The sequence below is a fragment of the Bos grunniens genome, chromosome 2 (genome assembly GCF_055505025.1).
Source record: "Bos grunniens cultivar Pamir isolate PY7600 chromosome 2, Bosgru_T2T1.0, whole genome shotgun sequence".
NCBI classification, from domain to species: domain Eukaryota; kingdom Metazoa; phylum Chordata; class Mammalia; order Artiodactyla; family Bovidae; genus Bos; species Bos grunniens.
The window spans coordinates 119,212,815-119,235,733 of record NC_141166.1 but is presented as its reverse complement, the minus strand read 5'-3'; the positions used below and the strand labels follow the sequence as shown (position 1 = coordinate 119,235,733).

General features: G+C 37.7%; 1 protein-coding gene across 18 annotated transcripts in view; it reads left to right on the top strand.

The window, feature by feature from the left end:
- The window catches only part of SESTD1 (SEC14 and spectrin domain containing 1), a 155,066-nt gene that overhangs the window by 59,485 nt on the left and 72,662 nt on the right, over window positions 1-22,919 (top strand). For all 18 annotated transcript variants that reach the window (XM_086360981.1, XM_086361007.1, XM_086360997.1 and 15 more), the window contains 2 exons: window positions 13,448-13,538; window positions 17,388-17,501. In XM_086360981.1, the coding sequence (XP_086217107.1) occupies window positions 13,448-13,538; window positions 17,388-17,501 (205 nt within the window). The remainder of the gene's footprint in view (window positions 1-13,447; window positions 13,539-17,387; window positions 17,502-22,919) is intronic.

Sequence of the window (22,919 nt, the reverse complement as noted above, 5' to 3'; positions counted from 1 at the left end):
GCCAGGGACTGAACCCAGGTTTCCTGCATTGCAGGTGGATTCTTTACCAGCTGAGCCACAAAGGAAGCCCTTATTCATATTTTATGCCTATTTTAACGACCAGGGGCAGGGTGTGATACCTGCCTATTTCAAATGGGTAACCCAGCACCACTGAAAATGAGAACATTTCCTTATTCTTTGTCACACACAGTTTGGCCCTAAAAGCTTGTTTTTTGTTCCAGACTCTTGATCAGAGGGGCTGAGAAGAAAGGAGAGGTTCAGGTTCATCATTGACTTCCCAGGTGGCGCAGTGATAAAGAATCCACCTGCCAGTGTAGGAGACACAGGAGATGTGGATTGATCCCTGGGTTGGGAAGATCCCCTGGAGGAGGCCGTGGCAACCTACCCTAGTGTTCTTGCCTGGAAAATTCCATGGATAGAGGAGCCTGTCAGGCTTCAGTCCACAGGCTTGCAAAGAGTTGAACACAGCCTAGCAACTGAGCACACTGTCATGACCTGAATATAAGTTTATGTTCAGGTCTTTGTGAAGTTCAAGACTGACTATTACTGCCCCATTTTCTAGAAAGGATTTTTAATGAAAAATAATATAGACTGAAACCGTTGGACCAACCTGAGTGCTAAGTTTTAGGAGAGGTAAATGGAGTTTTTTGTTTGTTTTTCCAGCAATTGCTGTACATTTTAAAAATAAACAACATGATCAGAAATTGAATCCATGATTCAGAAAGCATAATCAAATTCAAGATTCCCTTACGGAGGTAGAGACATGACATATAAATTAATTTGCAAATCTTTTCATTAAAAAAGTAAATACTGAGATTAGCTTTATCTTATTTTTTTTTAATTTTATTTTATTTTTAAACTTTACAATATTGTATTAGTTTTGCCAAATATCAAAATGAATCTGCCACAGGTATACCTGTGTTCCCCATCCTGAACCCTCCTCCCTCCTCCCTCCCCATACCCTCCCTCTGGATCGTCCCAGTGCACCAGCCCCAAGCATCCAGTATCGTGTATCGAACCTGGACTGGCGACTCGTTTCATACATGATATTATACATGTTTCAATGCCATTCTCCCAATCTCCCCACCCTCTCCCTCTCCCACAGAGTCCATAAGACTGATCTATACATCAGTGTCTCTTTTGCTGTCTCGTACACAGGGTTATTGTTACCATCTTTCTAAATTCCATATATATGCGTTAGTATACTGTATTGATGTTTTTCTTTCTGGCTTACTTCACTCTGTATAATAGGTTCCAGTTTCATCCACCTCATTAGAACTGATTCAAATGTTTTCTTTTTAATGGCTGAGTAATACTCCATTGTGTATATGCACCACAGCTTTCTTATCCATTCATCTGCTGATGGGCATCTAGGTTGCTTCCATGTCCTGGCTATTATAAACAGTGCTGCGATGAACACTGGGGTACATGTGTCTCTTTCCCTTCTGGTTTCCTCAGTGTGTATGCCCAGCAGTGGGATTGCTGGGTCATAAGGCAGTTCTATTTCCAGTTTTTTAAGGAATCTCCACACTGTTCTCCATAGTGGCTGTACTAGTTTGCATTCCCACCAACAGTGTAAGAGAGTTCCCTTTTCTCCACACCCTCTCCACCATTTATTGCTTGTAGACTTTTGGATCACAGCCATTCTGACTGGCATGAAATGGTACCTCATAGTGGTTTTGATTTGCATTTCTCTTATAATGAGTGATGTTGAGCATCTTTTCATGTGTTTGTTAGTCATCTGTATGTCTTCTTTGGAGAAATGTCTATTTAGTTCTTTGGCCCATTTTTTGATTGGGTCATTTATTTTTCTGGAATTGAGCTGTAGGAGTTGCTTGTATATTTTTGAGATTAGTTGTTTGTCAGTTGCTTCATTTGCTATTATTTTCTCCCATTCTGAAGGCTGCCTTTTCACCTTGCTAATAGTTTCCTTTGTTGTGCAGAAGCTTTTAAGGTTAATTAGGTCCCATTTGTTTATTTTTGCTTTTATTTCCAATATTCTGGGAGGTGGGTCATAGAGGATCCTGCTGTGATGTATGTCGGAGAGTGTTTTGCCTATGTTCTCCTCTAGGAGTTTTATAGTTTCTGGTCTTACGTTGAGATCTTTAATCCATTTTGAGTTTATTTTTGTGTATGGTGTTAGAAAGTGTTCTAGTTTCATTCTTTTACAAGTGGTTGACCAGTTTTCCCAGCACCACTTGTTAAAGAGATTGTTTTTAATCCATTGTATATTCTTGCCTCCTTTGTCAAAGATAAGGTGTCCATAGGTGCGTGGATTTATCTCTGGGCTTTCTATTTTGTTCCATTGATCTATATTTTTGTCTTTGTGCCAGTACCATACTGTCTTGATAACTGTGGCTTTGTAGTAGAGCCTGAAGTCAGGTAGGTTGATTCCTCCAGTTCCATTCTTCTTTCTCAAGATAGCTTTGGCTATTCGAGGTTTTTTGTATTTCCATACAAATTGTGAAATTATTTGTTCTAGCTCTGTGAAGAATACTGTTGGTAGCTTGATAGGGATTGCATTGAATCTATAAATTGCTTTGGGTAGTATACTCATTTTCACTATATTGATTCTTCCAATCCATGAACATGGTATATTTCTCCATCTATTAGTGTCCTCTTTGATTTCTTTCACCAGTGTTTTATAGTTTTCTATATATAGGTCTTTAGTTTCTTTAGGTAGATATATTCCTAAGTATTTTATTCTTTCCGTTGCAATGGTGAATGGAATTGTTTCCTTAATTTCTCTTTCTGTTTTCTCATTATTAGTGTATAGGAATGCAAGGGATTTCTGTGTGTTGATTTTATATCCTGCAACTTTACTATAATCATTGAGTAGTTCTAGTAATTTTTTGGTGGAGTCTTTAGGGTTTTCTATGTAGAGGATCATGTCATCTGCAAATAGTGAGAGTTTTACTTCTTCTTTTCCAATTTGGATTCCTTTTATTTCTTTTCTGCTCTGACTGCTGTGGCCAAAACTTCCAAAACTATGTTGAATAGTAATGGTGAAAGTGGGCACCCTTGTCTTGTTCCTGACTTTAGAGGAAATGCTTTCAATTTTTCACCATTGAGGATAATGTTTGCTGTGGGTTTGTCATATATAGCTTTTATTATGTTGAGGTATGTTCCTTCTATTCCTGCTTTCTGGAGAGTTCTTATCATAAATGGATGTTGAATTTTGTCAAAGGCTTTCTCTGCATCTATTGAGATAATCATATGGTTTTTATTTTTCAATTTGTTAATGTGGTGTATTACATTGATTGATTTGCAGATATTGAAGAATCCTTGCATCCCTGGGATAAAGCCCACTTGGTCATGGTGTATGATCTTTTTAATGTGTTGTTGGATTCTGATTGCTAGAATTTTGTTAAGGATTTTTGCATCTATGTTCATCAGTGATATTGGCCTGTAGTTTTCTTTTTTTGTGGCATCTTTGTCAGGTTTTGGTATTAGGGTGATGGTGGACTCATAGAATGAGTTTGGAAGTTTACCTTCCTCTGCAGTTTTCTGGAAGAGTTTGAGCAGGATAGGTGTTAGCTCTTCTCTAAATTTTTGGTAGAATTCAGCTGTGAAGCCGTCTGGACCTGGGCTTTTGTTTGCTGGAAGATTTCTGGTTACAGTTTCAATTTCCATGCTTGTGATGGGTCTGTTAAGATTTTCTATTTCTTCCTGGTCAAGTTTTGGAAAGTTGTACTTTCTAAAAATTTGTCCATTTCTTCCACGTTGTCCATTTTATTGGCATATAATTGTTGATAGTAGTCTCTTATGATCCTTTGTATTTCTGTGTTGTCTGTTGTGATCTCTCCATTTTCATTTCTAATTTTATTGATTTGATTTTTCTCCCTTTGTTTCTTGATGAGTCTGGCTAATGGTTTGTCCATTTTATTTATCCTTTCAAAGAACCAGCTTTTGGCTTTGTTGATTTTTGCTATGGTCTCTTTTGTTTCTTTTGCATTTATTTCTGCCCTAATTTTTAAGATTTCTTTCCTTCTACTAACCCTGGGGTTCTTCATTTCTTCCTTTTCTAGTTGCTTTAGGTGTAGGGTTAGGTTATTTATTTGACTTTTTTCTTGTTTCTTGAGGTATGCCTGTATTGCTATGAACTTTCCCCTTAGGACTGCTTTTACAGTGTGCCACAGGTTTTGGGTTGTTGTGTTTTCATTTTCATTCGTTTCTATGCAAATTTTTATTTCTTTTTTGATTTCTTCTGTGATTTGTTGGTTATTCAGCAGCGTGTTGTTCAGCCTCCATATGTTGGAATTTTTAATAGTTTTTCTCCTGTAATTGAGATCTAATCTTACTGCATTGTGGTCGGAAAAGATGCTTGGAATGATTTCTATTTTTTTGAATTTACCAAGGCTAGATTTATGGCCCAGGATGTGATCTATCCTGGAGAAGGTTCCATGTGCGCTTGAGAAAGAAGTGAAATTCATTGTTTTGGGATGAAATGTCCTATAGATATCAATTAGGTCTAACTGGTCTATTGTATCATTTAACGTTTGTGTTTCCTTGTTAATTTTCTGTTTAGTTGATCTATCCATAGGTGTGAGTGGGGTATTAAAGTCTCCCAAACGCCAAGTAAATTCCACAAAACAACTTCTGAATGCCGGCAGAGGACATCAGGCACCCAGAAAAGCAACCCAAGTCTTTGAAAGGAGAGAGAAGAAATACAGCTCCACCCACCAGAACACCGACACAAGCTTCCCTAACCAAGAAACCTTGACAAACCACCTATACAAACCCACACAGAGTGAGGAAACGCCACAATAATGAGAACTCCACAAACTGCCAGAATACAGAAAGGACACCCCAAACTCAGCAATTTAAATAAGATGAAGAGACAGAGGAATACCCAGCAGATAAAGAACAGGATAAATGCCCACCAAACCAAACAAAAGAGGAAGAGATAGGGAATCTACCTGATAAAGAATTCCGAATAATGATAGTGAAATTGATCCAAAATCTTGAAATCAAAATGGAATCACAGATAAATAGCCTGGAGACAAAGATTGAGAAGATGCAAGAAAGGTTTAAGAAGGACCTAGAAGAAATAAAAGAGAGTCAATATATAATGAATAATGCAATAAATGAAATTAAAAACACTCTGGAGGCAACAAATAGAATAACAGAGGCAGAAGATAGGATTAATGAATTAGAAGATAGAATGGTAGAAATAAATGAATCAGAGAGGATAAAAGAAAAACGAATTAAAATAAATGAGGACAATCTCAGAGACCTCCAGGACAATATTAAACACTACAACATTCGAATCATAGGGGTCCCAGAAGAAGAAGACAAAAAGAAAGACCATGAGAAAATACTTGAAGAGATAATAGTTGAAAACTTCCCTAAAATGGGAAAGGAAATAATCACCCAAGTCCAAGAAATCCAGAGAGTCCCAAACAGGATAAACCCAAGGCAAAACACCCCAAGACACATATTAATCAAATTAACAAAGATCAAACACAAAGAACAAATATTAAAAGCAGCAAGGGAAAAACAACAAATAACACACAAGGGAATTCCCATTAGGATAACAGCTGATCTTTCAATAGAAACTCTTCAAGCCAGGAGGGAATGGCAAGACATACTTAAAGTGATGAAAGAAAATAACCTACAGCCCATATTATTGTACCCAGCAAGGATCTCATTCAAATATGAAGGAGAAATCAAAAGCTTCTCAGACAAGCAAAAGCTGAGAGAATTCAGCACCACCAAACCAGCTCTCCAACAAATACTAAAGGATATTCTCTAGACAGGAAACACAAAAACGGTGTATAAACTGGAACCCAAAACAATAAAGTAAATGGCAACGGGATCATACTTATCAGTAATTACCTTAAACGTAAATGGGTTGAATGCCCCAACCAAAAGACAAAGACTGGCTGAATGGATACAAAAACAAGACCCCTACATATATTGTCTACAAGAGACCCACCTCAAAACAGGGGACACATACAGACTGAAAGTGAAGGGCTGGAAAAAGATTTTCCATGCAAATAGGGACCAAAAGAAAGCAGGAGTAGCAATACTTATATCAGATAAAATAGACTTTAAAACAAAGGCTGTGAAAAGAGACAAAGATGGTCACTACATAATGATCAAAGGATCAATCCAAGAAGAAGATATAACAATTATAAATATATATGCATCCAACACGGGAGCGCCGTGATATGTAAGACAAATGCTAACAAGTATGAAAGGAGAAATTATTTCTTTTTATATTTCAAAATTTTACATCAGAAGCATGTTTACTTTCAAAGTATAAAATGAAATTTGTTTCAGTACTATTACACAAAGTATGATAATAGATATTGAGACTGCATGTTTTTTAAAAGGGTTTCCCAGGTGACTTAGTGATAAACAATCCACCTATAATACAGGAGACCTAGGTTAAATCCCTGGCTGGGAAAGATCTCCTGGAGAAGGAAATGGCAACCCACCCCAGTATTCTTGCCTAGAAAATTCCATAGACAGAGGAGCCTGGACGGCTACAGTCCATGGGGTCACAGAGAGTCGGACATGACAGAGCCACTGAGCACGCATGCATGTGTTTTAGAAACGTGTGACAAAACATATATATCAGTGTTTCTCAGCCACTTTTTGTTACTGTTGTCTTTGTGAGGAGCCCTTTTAAATAGTTTTTCCTATTCACGTCTGCTTGATGTCATAGAGTTCACTGTTTAATCAGTTAGTTATTAGATTGCAAAGTTATGTTTTCTTTATCCCCATATCCACAATGCCAATAAAAATGATTTGGATACCTTAGGTGTTTCTTATGTGGATACTGAAGGAACCAACCAGAATGAAGTCATGAAAACTACCTAAAATACATCATGAAAGGAGCTATAACAGCTGGGTAGTTCTTATTTAGAATAGTGAAATTATAATTTGAATCCCATATAGGTAGTTGCACAATTGCCAGAATTCTATGGACTGTATATTCTATGCATTCAGAATGAAAAAATATCTTTGGGCATTTTTATTCAAAGAAGATCTTACAGAGAATCTAAATTTACGAAAGAGTTAGAAGTTGAGGCTCACAACCTTTTCTGCTCATCCCTGCCTTCTCAGACTCCACTTCTACTGCAGTGGCCCCTTACAGAGCACTTAGAAGATGACTTGAATATGTATGTAACACTGATTGGTCATTGGTTTGTCTTAGACTTTAGAAAGCTCAGTATAGTCTGCGAGTGTGCCTTGGATGGCTCTTCTCTATTTCTGTTTTTTATGGGGCATGCTTCTAAGAAAGTTTGAGCCAATGCCTTCCTTTCCTCCTTAGCAAAAGCATTTCCGGCAAATGAAGTATAATTGTGTTGACCTATTGTAGTTAAGTGCTCCGGACATGCTTTATGCTGTTGATGAGTGCTTTTTAAAGATTAATTTCATTTGTTCAATGACTATGTATTGAAAACTTACATTGTCCCATTTTAAAATGTGAGAGCTAAGTTAGCATTTCCTTTCTTTGCCATGAATTTTTAAATGTGTTGTCTTTTCTGTTCCCTTATGCTTAAGTTCACGTCAAGGGATGGCTTAGTTGTCAGGCTGGGCTAGTACAGCAGTATCCAGGCTAATTTCTCTTATCTCCAGTCTCTCCCCCATTTGTACACAAGAGCAAAATTAATTTCGCTAAAACAACAGTTCTGTCATCCTTCTCAGTTTTCTAGACCTCTTCTTTCACACAATGAACTTTAATGCAATAGTCTGTTTATTTTGTTGATACAAAGTGCAGACATTGTTCACCATGCTTTGTGAAGACAAAAAAGACTATGACTGCACTCTCGATGAGGGTCTTTCAGTCTTCTCAACTGCTCTGCCAAGACTTTGTGTGGTTTAACCCACCCTTTCAGTTCCTGTTTCTTGAGTGCTTATTTATCACGCAAGACACTTTTATAGCACTTGCATTAACTCAGTCTTCAAAATGATATTATTTCTATTTCATACATGAAAAAATTGAGGGCAGAGAAATTAAGAAATTTTCCCAAATTGATGAGGTTCCTTTGCTTATATTCCTCTTGCTCTGTTTCCTTTTGTGTTAATTTTCATTAGCTGCTTATATAGGTATTTCCCAGAATCTGCCAGCATTTCTTCAGACTTATAGCACTTGCCGTTTCTGACTCTTAAGACATCAATCATAATGTGTTTGGTGATAATTCTTGAAATTTTCCATTTATTTGTCTTATATTTTAAAACATTTCAAAGGTGTATGTTGCTTCCCTTGTAACATTAAAAAGGTAATGTCAGTGAACAGAGATTGGACACTAATTAAAATACTTGCTCCCCACCTTTTCATCTTTCTAAATGATCTTAAGCTTCTTCATGGGAGAAACTGTCTTACGTATTTTTTCATAGCCCTGTGCAGTACCTCATACTTAGTGATCCATAGCCAGTGGATGTGGGTTTCTGCTCTTATCTGACTACTTCACTTTCTTCAGAGGTCTTTGTACTCAGGCTGACTGAGCATTCTCACAGCATCACACGTTTTGTTGGAAAAATCAATCATGTAGAAGTTGCAGCTCAGTAGAAGCCATTTTGTTGGAAACAACTCTGTCTAGGCTCATCTTGCTTTCCTTTGAGAACACTAAATTTGAAATGGACCTGAGAATTTACTTATGGATGATAAAGTGCATTAGTTTACTTATGGATGATTGGGATGCCTATGTGAAAAGAATATTCTGTACTTAAAGAAATAATAGATAACATTAAGTCATTTAATTCTCGTAACAGCCCTATTAGATGATCACTGTTTTCCTTGGCTTGCCCTGTCTTACATATAAGGGAACTGAGGCTTAGAAAGTGTGTGGAATTTAAGTATCTTGATCAAGAACCTGTAGCACATTAGGATTTGGACCTGGTGGCCTAACTAAAGCCTGTGTTTCTAGTCACTGTTGTACTCACCTCTGTTATAATCACAATGCCATTGCGATTGAAAACTCTAAAATCATTTACATTTAGCCTGCATCTATTACAACTTAGAGTTGACATATAAAGATAACTGTGGTGAACCTAGTGGAACATAATGGAAATCTTTTAGATCTTTTTTGTTTTAATATTTTCTTTCAACCATGTATTCAAGGTACATTTAAAATCATAGCATTTTCCTAGCTCACAGGGAAATTGTTGGTCATCCAGTTATAGAATCATGGAATGTCAAGATTGGAAGGTACCTTAACAGTGATCTAGACCAACATCTTCTATCATCTAGACTAACACTTTACCCATACCTAAATCCTCTCTATAGAAATGCTGCCAAGTAATTGCCCAGATTAATCTAATTCTGTAGAGTCACCATTTATAGAAGTTACCTTTCTGTTTCTCTCAAGTTTTGTTTTGGTTTTTTTTTGAAATTGAATTTTAGGTCTATTCTTCCTAATTGTAGAAAAACTCATTTATATTACAGAAAAAAGCTTCATCATACAAGGGTTTAATGAATGACTTGTCAAGAGTCACACAGAAATTAAGCTCATAAGTCTTCAGTCACTCAGTAAATACATGAGATCCTGTAATGAGTTCCTCATCTTTCTAGATGCTGAGGTAATGGGTGAACAAAGGCTCAGTCCTTGCGTGTATGGGCCTTATATGCGAATGATGAAATGACTGTTCTTCACAGTGCATTGGCTGTCCATAAGTACTGGGGAACAGAGCATGAAAGGAGCTGAGGGAGGGATGGAGTGGGGAGGAGTGTGTGGCAATATTGTACAAAAGATAACATTTTACCAGAGATGAGTGAAGTGAGGGCCAGGCTATATAGATAGCTGATGAAAGAGCATTTAAGAAAGACTGTTTTAGACAGAAGGAGCAGTAAGTGGAAAGAAGGACACTGAGGCAGTGCAGGCTCAGTGCGTTGTGGGGTCAGTAAGGAGGGTTGTGTGGGTGGAGCAGTTTGAGAGAGGGCCAGGGTTGGTTTGGGGAGAACGTCCAGAGGGGCTGGAGTCAGACCTTAGAGGGCCTGATGAGAAGGAACCGTTGTTATGTTCTGACCAGGGAGTGCTATGTGTGGCTTCTGACATTTTTAGGGGCCCTCTGTATTTAAAGCATTGAGCTGGAAGCTTCCCAGATGCCAGTAAGACAGTAATATCCTTGCATGTTATCCAATGAAGATGAATTATAAGCAAGCAATTATAAGAAAAGCATAAGTGAAATTAGTGCCATGGTGGAAGTATAAGCAGAGCTCTTGGAGTGGGAAAAAAGGAGCCCTTGGTTGTAATCAAAGAAATTAGTAAAGAGCTACAGAATACTGACCCCAGAAAATCCACTGATAGACTCTTTCTTGCCAAAGTGAATGAACTAGTTAAGGAGCCACTTCTCTTTTAAAAGCTGTTTTAATTCAGCCACCAGACCCTTGAAAGGCTCTAATGGAGTATGAACAACAAGGTAGGGTCTTAATAGATTTTTTTTTTTTGTATATTGGTCTTAAAACTATGAACATGTTAATAGTAGTATAGGAATTTACTAATGTAGCACTTCAGCTACTCCAATACAACATTTGTAAGGGACATAATGTACTTCTAAATCTACGTATATTCTCATTAAACACAGTTGAAACTATCAGTCCACTTGTAGGATTGAAATTTTTAAAAGAATTCCTTTCAAGTAGTTTGTAGTATCAGTTGGTCTTGCAGTTTTCACATATGTAGTATCTTTGCATTGTGTGTATTTTCTTTATCTATCTTAGTAAAATGTGAAAAAAATATGATTAAGGCTGTTTTTAAGTACTCTAAAAGATAAATATAGAGTATTTTATGCCCTTAAGTTCCTACAGATGGTATTTGCAAGCTTCATTACTTTGTCTTAGTATACAGATTAATTTATTGTGCTTTGAAATATAAATGTGTTTGTATAAAACTTGCTTGTTCAACAAATTGATTGTGCAACCTGTGCCTCAGAGATACAGATGCCAGTGACAAGAAAGTGCCAAATTATGAGGATGACACATTTTTCTTGGCTCCAGTCCCAAGCAGGGAAGGCCCTTCACTGGGAAGCTCCACATGTCTTTAGCTCCCCTTCCTGCAAACTTCCATTCTGCACTGGTAGAGTCCCTGCCACTCCTCTGGTGACCCCTTGCTGACAGTTACTCTGTTAGGCTGGTCCTTCTAACGCTTGTATCCCCCCTCAGTCACAGTGGTCTTTCTTCCTACCTGGTCCCACAGCTAGCAATTAGATAATCAGAGTTGCTTCCCCAGCAAGGCTTTATGTTGCCAATATGAAAGTGATCATTGTATTCCCTCACCCCCACCCTTCAAGAGTGGTTAGTGGATCTTTTATTTTATAATGCAAAATCCAAGTCACATACCTATCACTTTTTTAAAGTGTTTATTTCAGTGGTTTTTCGTTATTTTCACAGGATTGCATAACCATCACTCTACTACTAGAACATTGCCATCAACCCCAAAAGAAAACCTGTACCCATTGGCAGTCACTCCTCATCCCGTTCTCCCCTCCTCCCAGCCCTTGGTACCCACTAATCTACTTTCTGTCTCTATGGATTTACCCATTCTGGAAATTTCATATAAATGGAATCATCCAATATATGGACTTTTGGTCTGGCTTTCTTTTCACTTAGCATGATGTTTTCAGGGTTTATCCATGTTGTAGTACATATCAGCACTTCATTTCTTTTTATGATTGAATAATACTCTATTGAATGGAGTAAACAAAAACATTTTGTTTTTCCATTCATCAGTTTTTGAAGATTTGAGTTGTTTCGGATTTTGGCTCTTATGAACTGTACTGCTGTGAACATCTGTGGGCAAGTGTTTTGTATGGACATGTGTTTGCATTTGCCTCACCTCTTGAACATTTCTCTCTTCTCTTTGAAAGCTCAGCTTCTGTCCCCACTTACTGAAGCACCTGTTCTTCTTCTGGGTCTTTAGCAATATTGTCCTCATTCTTGTGATCTTACTGTTTCTCAGTAGAATTGGATATCACTTCTCCAGTAATCCTATAGAGGTTAGTATGAGTGCTTGGAGAAAGTAAAGAGAATTAGTAAAATTCCATGGACTGTTGGATTTAAATCTCAGGAGAGACCTCCTATTAACCTTTTCTGTAATGTAGGCAATTGGGATAACTTTGGGGAGAAATTTCACTACCAAATCCTTGTTCTGCTAGGCAAATCTGCAGTTTCTTCCACTATGTTAGAGGGAGGGCAGTTGAGATCCTTGCATTAATTTGATTTTATAGTAAAACAAATAGTAATAATAATAAAGCTATATAGTTTTCCACTTATGATAGAGTTTTTCCATGTAGTTGTTGGATTTTACTAGGGCAGGCTCCTGGGAGGTGTTTAGTTGGTACTTGAATAATTCGGTATGATATATAGCAATAACACATTTTCCAGCACTCAAGATTTTCTGGTCAACAACTAAGAGGCAAAAGTAAGAACAGAGGTAGGTCCGATATGGTGTATTCAAGCTTTGAATTATTATATACACTAAATTTTCACCTCTTTAAGTTTCTCCCAAAGAACACAAGAACCTCATTTCCAATGGTTTAATAATCAGTTCAGTTCAGTAGCTCAGTCATGTCCGACTCTTTGCATCTCCATGGACTGCAGCACGCCAGGCTTCCATGTCCTTCAGCAATTCCTGGAGCTTGCTCAAACTCGTGTCCAGTGAGTCAATGATGCCATCCAGTCATCTCATCCTCTGTCATCCCCTTCTCCTCCTGCCTTCAATCTTTCTCAGCATCAAGTCTTTTCCAGTGAGTCAGTTCTTCGCATCAGGTGGCCAGAGTATTGGAGCTTTAGCATCAGTCCTTTCAATGAATATTCGGGGTTGATTTCCTTTAGGATTGACTGGTTTGATCTCCTTGCAGTCCAAGGGACTCTCAAGAGTCTTCTCCAAAACCACAGTTCAAAAGCATCAGTTCTTTGGCGCTCAGCTTTCCTTATGATCCAACTCTCACATCCATACATGACTCCTGGAAAAACCATAGCTTTGACTAGACGGACCTTTGTTGGCAAAGTAATGTTTCTTCTTTTTAAAGGTTTAATAATAGCTTACTTTATTTTCTACCTGGTTTTGAAATATCACTTTGCAACCTTATACTCTTGGCAGGAAGGAGAGATAAGAAGTACATCCACACTTGGCAGGCATCAGTTACCTATCACTGTGATCCCATTTTACAGATGAGGAGGTTGAGGGGCCAGTGAGGCTATTTGAATGTTGGTTCCGGTTTTTTTCTCATATTAAGATGTTGAATTTACATGCTTTTAGAGTAATTTTCTCACCAGATTAGCTTATAAATTGCCTATGTTTCCTGAAGTGAGAAAAGTAAATTGCTTGAGAAAACTGAAAGGACACCCTGAAGAATTGTGTTGACCATGCAAACCAAATCAAGTGAAATTAATGCTGTGCCATGTATGACTCAGTGTAAGCTTTATTTAGGATTTTGAAGAATAAAATAGGAAGCTTATTTTAATATACTCTGTAATTTTGTTTTGTTTCAGTGAGAAGTGTAAGGCTAGAGGATTTACCGTGATTGTGGATGGCAGAAAATCCCAGTGGAATGTGGTGAAAACAGTAGTCTTAATGCTACAGGTAATTTTATTTTTGGCTATCAGGAAATGGTTTTATTTTACAGCAACAGATTAGATGATAGTGGCAAATGCATTTCATTTATTGGACTGTGCCCAAGCTTCTAAGCAGTGACTTTGTTCTGAAATGCACAGATCAGTGTTGAATTGTTCAGATTTGATCTTCATAGGTTTTGCTTAAGTAGTAAAATAAATTTCAGCCCTATTCTAAAGATAAGTAAATTACCAAAAATACTACGTCATGTTTAAGTAATTTAAGCATTGAAGCCAGTGAGTTTCACAATGTGAGGGCAGAGGCTATCAGACTCATCTGGGCGCTCTTCACGCTGTAGTATTTGCATTATCCCACCTCAAGGAGGGAATAGGACTGGGTAAGTCTAAGCTGAGAATTCTGATAGGTTTCTCCCTTTGTTTCCCTCTTTCCTCTAAGAATCATCAGGGTTCGTGATAGTCATATCTGTTTCTAATCTAGAAGAAATGTACTCAACTGTAGCTGTGTCCTTGGGGACTTCAGCAGCTCACAGACAAGCATTTCATAAACAGCTGTGGCTACAGAATCCCTGGTCTGGGTGGGTCCTAGTCTTTTGCTTATACTTCCTTGTGTTCCTCACAGAATGTTTCTGTAATCCCTTGCATGTAGTAGGTTCCTAGTAGTTATTTGTTGATTTATTATGAGAGTATTGAGGATATTGAGAAAAATACAACAATTGAGTGAGCAAAAGGGGACAGATTGCTCTCATGTACCTGGGTTTCCTTAAGAAGGGCTTATGTAGAAAGTTAAAGTTAAGTGAGTTAAAGAGATTATCTAATTTAAAATAAAGAAAGTGAAAAGGGAATTCCTGGCTGATTTAGTGATAGCTCAAAAATTAAGTGAATACAGTAAAAGGAACTGATGGCAGGCTAGTTTGGGGAAGGTATGTTGGCTGTTACATGGCGGGTGAACATTCAATTAAGTATCAGTGATATTGAAAGAAAAATCAAGAATTTTAAATGACCTGGGAAATAATTAGTAACTACTTTAGGGTTCTGTGAAAAGGAATATAATTTAAAATTTTAAATGACAACTAGGGAGAATGATTGTTAATGGATTATTTTTTGTTTAAGATAAAGAATTCTTAGAAAAAGAATCTCAAAGAATGGGTACTCATAATTTTAGTTTTAGTGCTTAGTATGGTTCAGGTGCTATGTACTAAGCTTGTTATATAAATGATCTCGTTTAATTTCATCCTCACAAACTTGGGAAACAAGTTCTGTTATCCTCAAAAGTCTTCAAGGATTTTAAATAACTTAACCTATGTTCTTGTGGTGAACATGGGAGAAAATCACAGTTGGAACCTGGAGCAGCCTAAGCCCCTTTAAAAGTGTATATTTAGCACTGGGATGTGTCTGAGATGGTTCCCAAATTTTCTGCCCAGTACCTTATTCTTGATTGGTTGGCCTAAACCTTCATCATTAGACTCCCTCCTTTGGATTGGAAAGGACATAGGCTCCAGTGGGTCAGTTTTTAAGGGAACGCAGATTGGTGTCCCATTAGTAACTCTTCCTGTTAAATATATTCCCAGCGCTTTTAAATTCTAAACCCTGGAGATAAACTCTTCTCTGTACAAATTGTTAGAAACGCATTAATTACGACCTTGGGTTCTTCCATTCAACTGTTTCACCAGTGAGCTGTTTGGGACTTGCTGTATGAACTGGACTTTGATCAGTGGCAGTTTTGAAGAACAATCAATGGATGATTTAATCCCCTCTTGTGATTTCTATTCTGATAGGTGTTTTAACAACTTTTGGATTTTGTTAATAGTTACCTTTTCAGAAATTGCGATGGCTTGTTGTTTACTCCTCGTCAAATAGTTTCTGCATACAAAGTTATGTTGCTTTTATTTCAGAAGTTGCTGGAACCAGCTGTTTGGGAGCCCAGAGCTCTGCCTGTACAATATTCTCTGACATGACTGGCTTGTTTTCTTTTGTTCCTAACAGCTTTAATACTCAGTGATTTTGAATGTTTGATTTCCATAGTCATTATATAAATAAACCTCATTTTACTCTAAATTTCCCACCCCCTCTGATACAAGTTTTGATAGCACTGAGGGTTTTTTTTAACTTTATTCATAACCCAGTCATTGCAGGGGGCACTAGATTTGTGGCATGTCCAGTGAGATATTTAAATTGAAAGGTTTTCTGTTTTCCCCTGATCAATACTAATAATACTTATTATCATATAGCATTATTATTATTCAGTAGTGTTATGGTCTAGAACAGTGGTTGACCCCTAGAGCTTGTAAACAGAGTTTTGTTTACGTATTGTTTATGGCATCTTTCACACTATGTGGACAGAATAAAAATAGTTGCAACAGAGACTGTATAGGCTTAAAAACCTAAAATATTTTTTATCTGGACCTAGAGAAAGAATTTACTGACCCCTGGTCTAGAATGTTTGGAATGTTATGGTAAAACTTGAGAGTCAGACCGACCTGGTTTTTGTTCTAGTACTATTCCTTCAAACTCTGTTCCTTTAGACAAGTTCCTTTAGTTCTCTCAAGCTTAGTTTATGCTTCTGTAACATTGGAAGGATGAGATCCACTTGTTAATGTGAATTCATTTATTCAACAGAGACTCATGGAGTATCTTCTGTATGCCAGGCACTGTCATAGGCCCTGGAGATACAGGAGTGCCATGATAGATGAGGTACCTGACCTTGGGAAGCCTATGTTCTGTCTGAGGAGTCAGACTATAAGCCATTAGGCAAATTACTAAGTAATGTAACATCATATACTGATAAATGCTATTTAGAAAAATAAATTGGTGAAAGGAGACTGAGTCAAATGTTGCTGCTTTATATAGGATGGTCAGAGAAAGTCTCTAAAGAGGAGGGACTATTTGAGTAGAATCCTAAATAAACTGAGAAAGTGCTTCTAGGTATAGGGCAAAGAGCATTCCAGGCAGAGGAAACATCAGGGCGTAGTCTTGAGCTGGGAACAGATTTGTCACATTCCAGGAGCGGCAAGAAGGTCAGCGTGGCTGTGGTAGAGCAGTGAGCTAAGAGGGGAGAGGTGTGTGATGAGGTCTGAGGTCATGGGGCCTTGAGCTGGGCGGGCTTCTTGGCTTTGCTAAGGGGTTTGAATTTTATTCTGAGTATGAAAAAATGCAAAAGTGGGAGGCCTGCTAAGAGGGTTTCAAAAAGCTGATTTGTTTGGGGATATTAGCAATGTAGGTGGTAGAAATGGGTAAGTTTAATTAAGATATATTTTAAAAATAGACTCTATGGGACTTGCTGATAAGATATATATGGAATATATATTAGCTCAGTAAATGTTAATTTCCATTCTTTAGGTGATGATGTGAATAACTGTATCTAGCAAATGTGAAATTGTATTTGTGGAGGTTTAGCTTTGTCCTCTTCTTCAAGTTAATAATCATGTAGAATCTTGGCTTCTTTGTATAATGGTATAAGAAGCTTATTTGTTAGAAAATTGATTTACATTATTGGAAGAAATTCTCTAAGATGATTGTGTTAGAAAAAATTTTTTTCATAGCATAGAAAAGCCAAATTTAATAATTTCTCAACTAAAAATTATCTTGCAGTTTAAATATATTCCTATTAGAGATTCAGTAAAACACAAAAATAATTCACATGTGCTGTCTTTAAACATTGTTTTCTGAATCAGATTCTTTCAAATATTTATTTATTGCCATGTATGTTTTGCGGTTTGCAACATTTCTTGTATGTTATCTCTTTAATTATTTTCCAGAGGTCTCTTACTTACTCTGCTCAATCATGAATACCTAATAATTTACAACTTCAGTAAATTACTAACTTTACATGTATAATTTTTTCTTTTTTTGTATTTTATAGAATGTTGTTCCAGCTGAAGTGTCCCTGGTTTGTGTAGTGAAGCCAGATGAATTCTGGGATAAGAAAGTAACACATTTTTGTTTTTGGAAAGAAAAGGATAGACTTGGCTTTGAGGTAAATATACTCTATGAAAAAGCAGAAGTGTGCTATGTCTTTAAAAACAGCGTTTTGCTGGTATTATTTTGTTTGTTCAGCATTGGATACTGTGCAGTGCTTACACAGCGCTCAGCCTAAGTAATGATTAATATTTAGTCAGCATTCTTGTTGAATGAATTATTCTTTGTCAAGGCCACGAATGCTTTCTTGTTTTCATTTTTATTAATCTTTGTGAATTCTTTTGAATAAGTAGAACCTTTCCATTAAAAACGTTTTTGGGGGACTTTCTTGTTGTTTCAGTGGTTAAGACTTTGTGCTCCTTGATCTCTGGTTGGGGAACTGAGATCCCATAGGCTGTGCAACATGGCAAATATATATATATATAACATCACCAAGAAGACATTTAGCTAATACTAGGAAATCCTAGGGAGAAGGCAATGGCACCCCTCTCCAGTACTCTTGCCTGGAAAATCCCATGGGCGGAGGAGCCTGGTAGGCTGCAGTCCATGGGGTCACTAAGAGGCGGACTTTCATGCCTTGGAGAAGGAAATGGCAACCCACTCCAGTGTTCTTGCCTGGAGAATCCCAGGGACAGGGGAGCCTGGTGGGCTGCCGTCTATGGGGTCACTGAGTCGGACACGACTGAGTGACTTCACTTTCACTTTTCACTTTCATGCCTTGGAGAAAGAAATGGCAACCCACTCCAGTGTTCTTGCCTGGAGAATCCCAGGGACAGAGGAGCCTGGTGGGCTGCCGTCTATGGGGTCGCACAGAGTTGGACACGACTGACGTGACTTAGCAGAAGCAGCAGGAAATCCTAGACATTTAGAAATTGAAGTCAGAGCCTGTTTGGTATGATGTCATAATTATTTCTTAGTATCTGGTTTGGTTTTGATATATAAGAAGTTCTTCATCCTTCCCTGTTTACAGTACGCTCTCCCTCTTACTTTGCTTGTGTGAAACTTCAGTTGACCCATGGACAGCATGGGTTTGAACTGCACAGGTCTGTTTACAAGTGGAGTTTTTTAATAAGTACACGTCGACCCTCCGTATTTTCAGGTTTAACGTGCACAGATAGAGAGGGCCATTCATTGTACTTTGCCATTTTGTGAAAGGGACTTGAGCACCGTGGATTTTGGTGTCAGTGGAGTGTCCTAGAACCAGTCCCCTGTGGACACTGAGGGAAGGCTTACGTATTATTACTGTGGGTCAGAAAGAAGTCTTAAGGTAGAATGCAAATTTGAACAATTCTGTCACATTTTCCCTCCACAGCCTATTAATCCAGCTTCCTAGTTGGAGAGTCCATAGATGTTAACCTTTACGTTAGCTAAAGTGTGGAAGCACTGAAGGGTGCCAAAGCCTAACCCAGCCCTGTAAAATCTGGAGCCTTGCAATGTTTCCAAGAGTCAGGCAATGAAGACACATTGTGGACTTTGCCATACTACAATACTCATTTTTATTTTCAATAAAATCAATGTATTTTTGGTATGGAGGAAGTCTCCAAGGTGTCTAAGATTTAATAAAGTCTAGTTAAATTTTTTTTTAAATGAGGTAGCCTGAAATATCTTAAAAATGTGTAACATTTTTCCTGCACTTTAAAGTTAAGTATGAGATTCATCCATTTTAGTGTACAGTTCTGAGAGTTCTGATAAACGCAAACTGGTCTGTAATCACCACAGTCAAGAAATCCAGGGAATATTACGTCAACTCCAAAAATTCTATCATGTTCTTTAGTCAACTCCTCCTTCCATCTTTAGTCCCTGACAGCCACCCATCTGTTTTATGTTCTGTGTTTTTTGCCTTTTTCAGAATCCCATATAAGGAAAATGACAAAGTCTGTAGCATTTTAAATTTACTTCTTTCACATACATACTTGCATTTGGGATTCATCTGTGTTGTTGGGTGTATTGGTGGTTCCTTTCTTATTGGTAGGTAGTAATCCACTGTGTAGATGCACCACAGTCTGTTTATTCATTCCCTGATTGAAGGACATTTGGGATTGTGTTCAGGTTTTGGTGATTACAAATAGTCACTGTAAATATTGTGTATAGGTCTTGTGTGAAATTTTTTTAAGAGCTAAAATATCTAGGAGTGGGATGTTGGATCATATGGTAAGTGTATGTTTATTTACTTTCTAAGAAACTTCCAAACCAGCAGTTTCAAGGTGGCTGTATCATCTTGCATTCCCATAAATTGTGTGAAGTTCCAGTTGCATCTTAGCAGCACTTAGTATTATCAGATTTTGTTTCTAAATTATAGTTACTCTAGTATGTGTCTAGATGTTTATCAGTATTGTTTTACTTTGCATTTCTCTAATGGTTAATGATGTGAGTATATTTTCAAGTACTCGTTAGCCATCCATATACTTTCTTTCATGATGTCTGTTCAACTCTACTCATTTTTTAAAAAGTAATTAAGGCTTTTGAGCATTATGTATGTGTTTTGGATAGAAGTCCTTTGTCAGATATGCTGTATGCAAAAATTGCATCTCAGTTTGTTGTTTGCCTTTTCATTCTCAACAGCATTTTTAGAGAAGATTTTTAATTCTGATGAAATCTGGATTTAAAATTTTTCCTTTTATGAATCAGGTTTTTGATATCATAGCTGAGAGATCTTTGCCTTAGCCAAGGTCACAAAGATTTTATGTTTTGTTTTAGATGTTGTATAATTTTAAGTTTTATATTTAGATCTGTGATCTGTTTTGAGTTAATACTTGTGAATTATTGTCTGACATATATTTAATGACTTCACTTATTTTACATTTGTTAAGATTTGGTTTTGGAGCCAGTAGCTGCTCTCTTTGCTGATTTCCTCACGCGCCTGTATTCTCCATGTCCTGTGCATGTGTATTCTGCCTCTGTGGGTGGTGTGATTTGCAACCGTCAAGATTGTTCATGGTGTTGTTCATGGGCTTTGTAGTGTTCTGTCTGCTTATTCTACCAATTAATAAAAGAGGAATATTACACTCTCCAAATATAATTGTGTGTTTATTTGTCCTGTCATTTCTATTGGTTTTTGCTTTTTGTATTTTGAAGTTCTTACTGAGGTGACTAGTTAAGATTTCATTATTACATGTCCTTTTTTTTATCCATGATGATACATCTGGTTCTGAGGTACACATTGTCTGATACTACCGTTACTACTGAAGCTATCCCAGCTTCTTTTCATTTACATTTACAGTGGTTGTTGTTTTTTTTTTTAATAGACTTAGTATAGTTGGGTCTTGTTTTCATATCCAATCTGACAGTCTCTGTCTTTTTAGTGGTTTGTAAGACCATTTATATTTAATTAATTCTTAATATGTTTGGATTAAAATCTTCTATCTTGCTGGATTTTATGTAGTTTTTATGCCTTCTTTTGGATTATTTTTATAATTACATTTTATCTTCATTCAGTTCAGTTCAGTTCAATTCAGTCGCTCAGTCGTGTCCGACTCTGCGACCCCATGAATCGCAGCACGCCAGGTCTCCCTGTCCATAACCATCTCCTGGAGTTCACCCAAACTCATGTCCATCGAGTCGGTGATGCCATCCAGCCATCTCATCCTGTGTTGTCCCCTTCTCCTCCTGCCCCCAATCCCTCCCAGCATCAGAGTCTTTTCCAATGAGTCAACTCTTCGCATGAGGTGACCAAGGTACTGGAGTTTCAGCTTCAGCATCATTCCTTCCAAAGAACACCCAGGGCTGATCTCCTTTAGAATGGACTGGTTGGATCTCCTTGCAGTCCAAAGGACTCTCAAGAGTCTTCTCCAACACCACAGTTCAAAAGCATCAATTCTTCAGCGCTCAGCCTTCTTCACAGTCCAACTCTCGCATCCATACGTGACTACTGGGAAAACCATAGCCTTGACTAGACGGACCTTTGTTGGCAAAGTAATGTCTCTGCTTTTTAATATGCTATCTATGTTGGTCATAACTTTTCTTCCGAGGAGTAAGCATCTTTTGATTTCATGGCTGCAGTTACCATCTGCAGTGATTTTGGAGCCCAAAAAATAAAAGTCTGACTCTGTTTCCACTGTTTCCCCATCTGTTTCCCATGAAGTGATGGAACCAGATGCCATGATCTTTGTTTTCTGAATGTTGAGCTTTAAGCCAACTTTTTTACTCTTCTCTTTCACTTTCATCAAGAGGCTTTTTAGTTCCTCTTCACTTTCTGCCATAAGGATAGTGTTATCTCCTAGGATCCCATTACTTTCTTTATCTGAACCAAGTTCTGGTTCAAATGATCCATACAGTCAAAGGCTTTGGCATAGTCAATAAAGCAGAAATAGATATTTTTCTGGAACTCTTGCTTTTTCGATGATCCAGCGGATGTTGGCAATTTGATCTCTGGTTCCTCTGCCTTTTCTAAAACCGACTTGAACATCTGGAAGTTCACGGTTCACGTATTGCTGAAGCCTGGCTTGGAGAATTTTGAGCATTACTTTACTAGCATGTGAGATGAGTGCAATTGTGCGGTAGTTTGAGCATTCTTTGGCATTGCCTTTCTTTGGGATTGGAATGAAAACTGACCTTTTCCAGTCCTGAGGCCACTGCTGAGTTTTCCAAATTTGCTGGCATAATGAGTGTAGCACTTTCACAGCATCATCTTTCAGGATTTGGAATAGCTCAACTGGAATTCCATCACCTCCACTAGCTTTGTTTGTAGTGATGCTTTCTAAGGCCCACTTGACTTCACATTCCAGGATGTCTGGCTCTAGGTCAGTGATCATACCATCATGATTATCTTGGTCCTGAAGATCTTTTATGTACAGTTCTTCTGTGTATTCTTGCCACTTCTTCTTAATGTCTTCTGCTTCTGTTAGGTCCATACCATTTCTATCCTTTATCGAGCCCATCTTTGCATGAAATGTTCCCTTGGTATCTGTAATTTTCTTGAAGGGATCTCTAGTCTTTCCCATTCTGTTGTTTTCCTCTATTTCTTTGCATTGATCTCTGAGGAAGCTTGTTTATCTCTTCTTACTATTCTTTGGAACTCTGCATTCAGATGCTTATATCATTCCTTTTCTCCTTTGCTTTTCGCTTCTCTTCTTTTCACAGCTATTTGTAAAGTCTCCCCAGACAGCCATTTTGCTTTTTTGCATTTCTTTTCCATGAGGATGGTCTTGATCCCTGTCTCCTGTACAGTGTCACGAACCTCAGTCCATAGTTCATCAGGCACTCTGTCTATCAGATCTAGTCCCTTAAATCAATTTCTCACTTCCACTGTATAATCATAAGGGATTTGATTTAGGTCATACCTGAATGGTCTAGTGGTTTTCCCTACTTTCTTCAATTTAAGTCTGAATTTGGCAATAAGGAACTCATGATCTGAGCCACAGTCAGCTTCCGGTCTTGTTTTTGCTGGCTGTGTAGAGCCTCTCCATCTTTGGCTGCAAAAAATATAATCAGTCTGATTTTGGTGTTGACCATCTGGTGATGTCCAGATGTGTAGAGT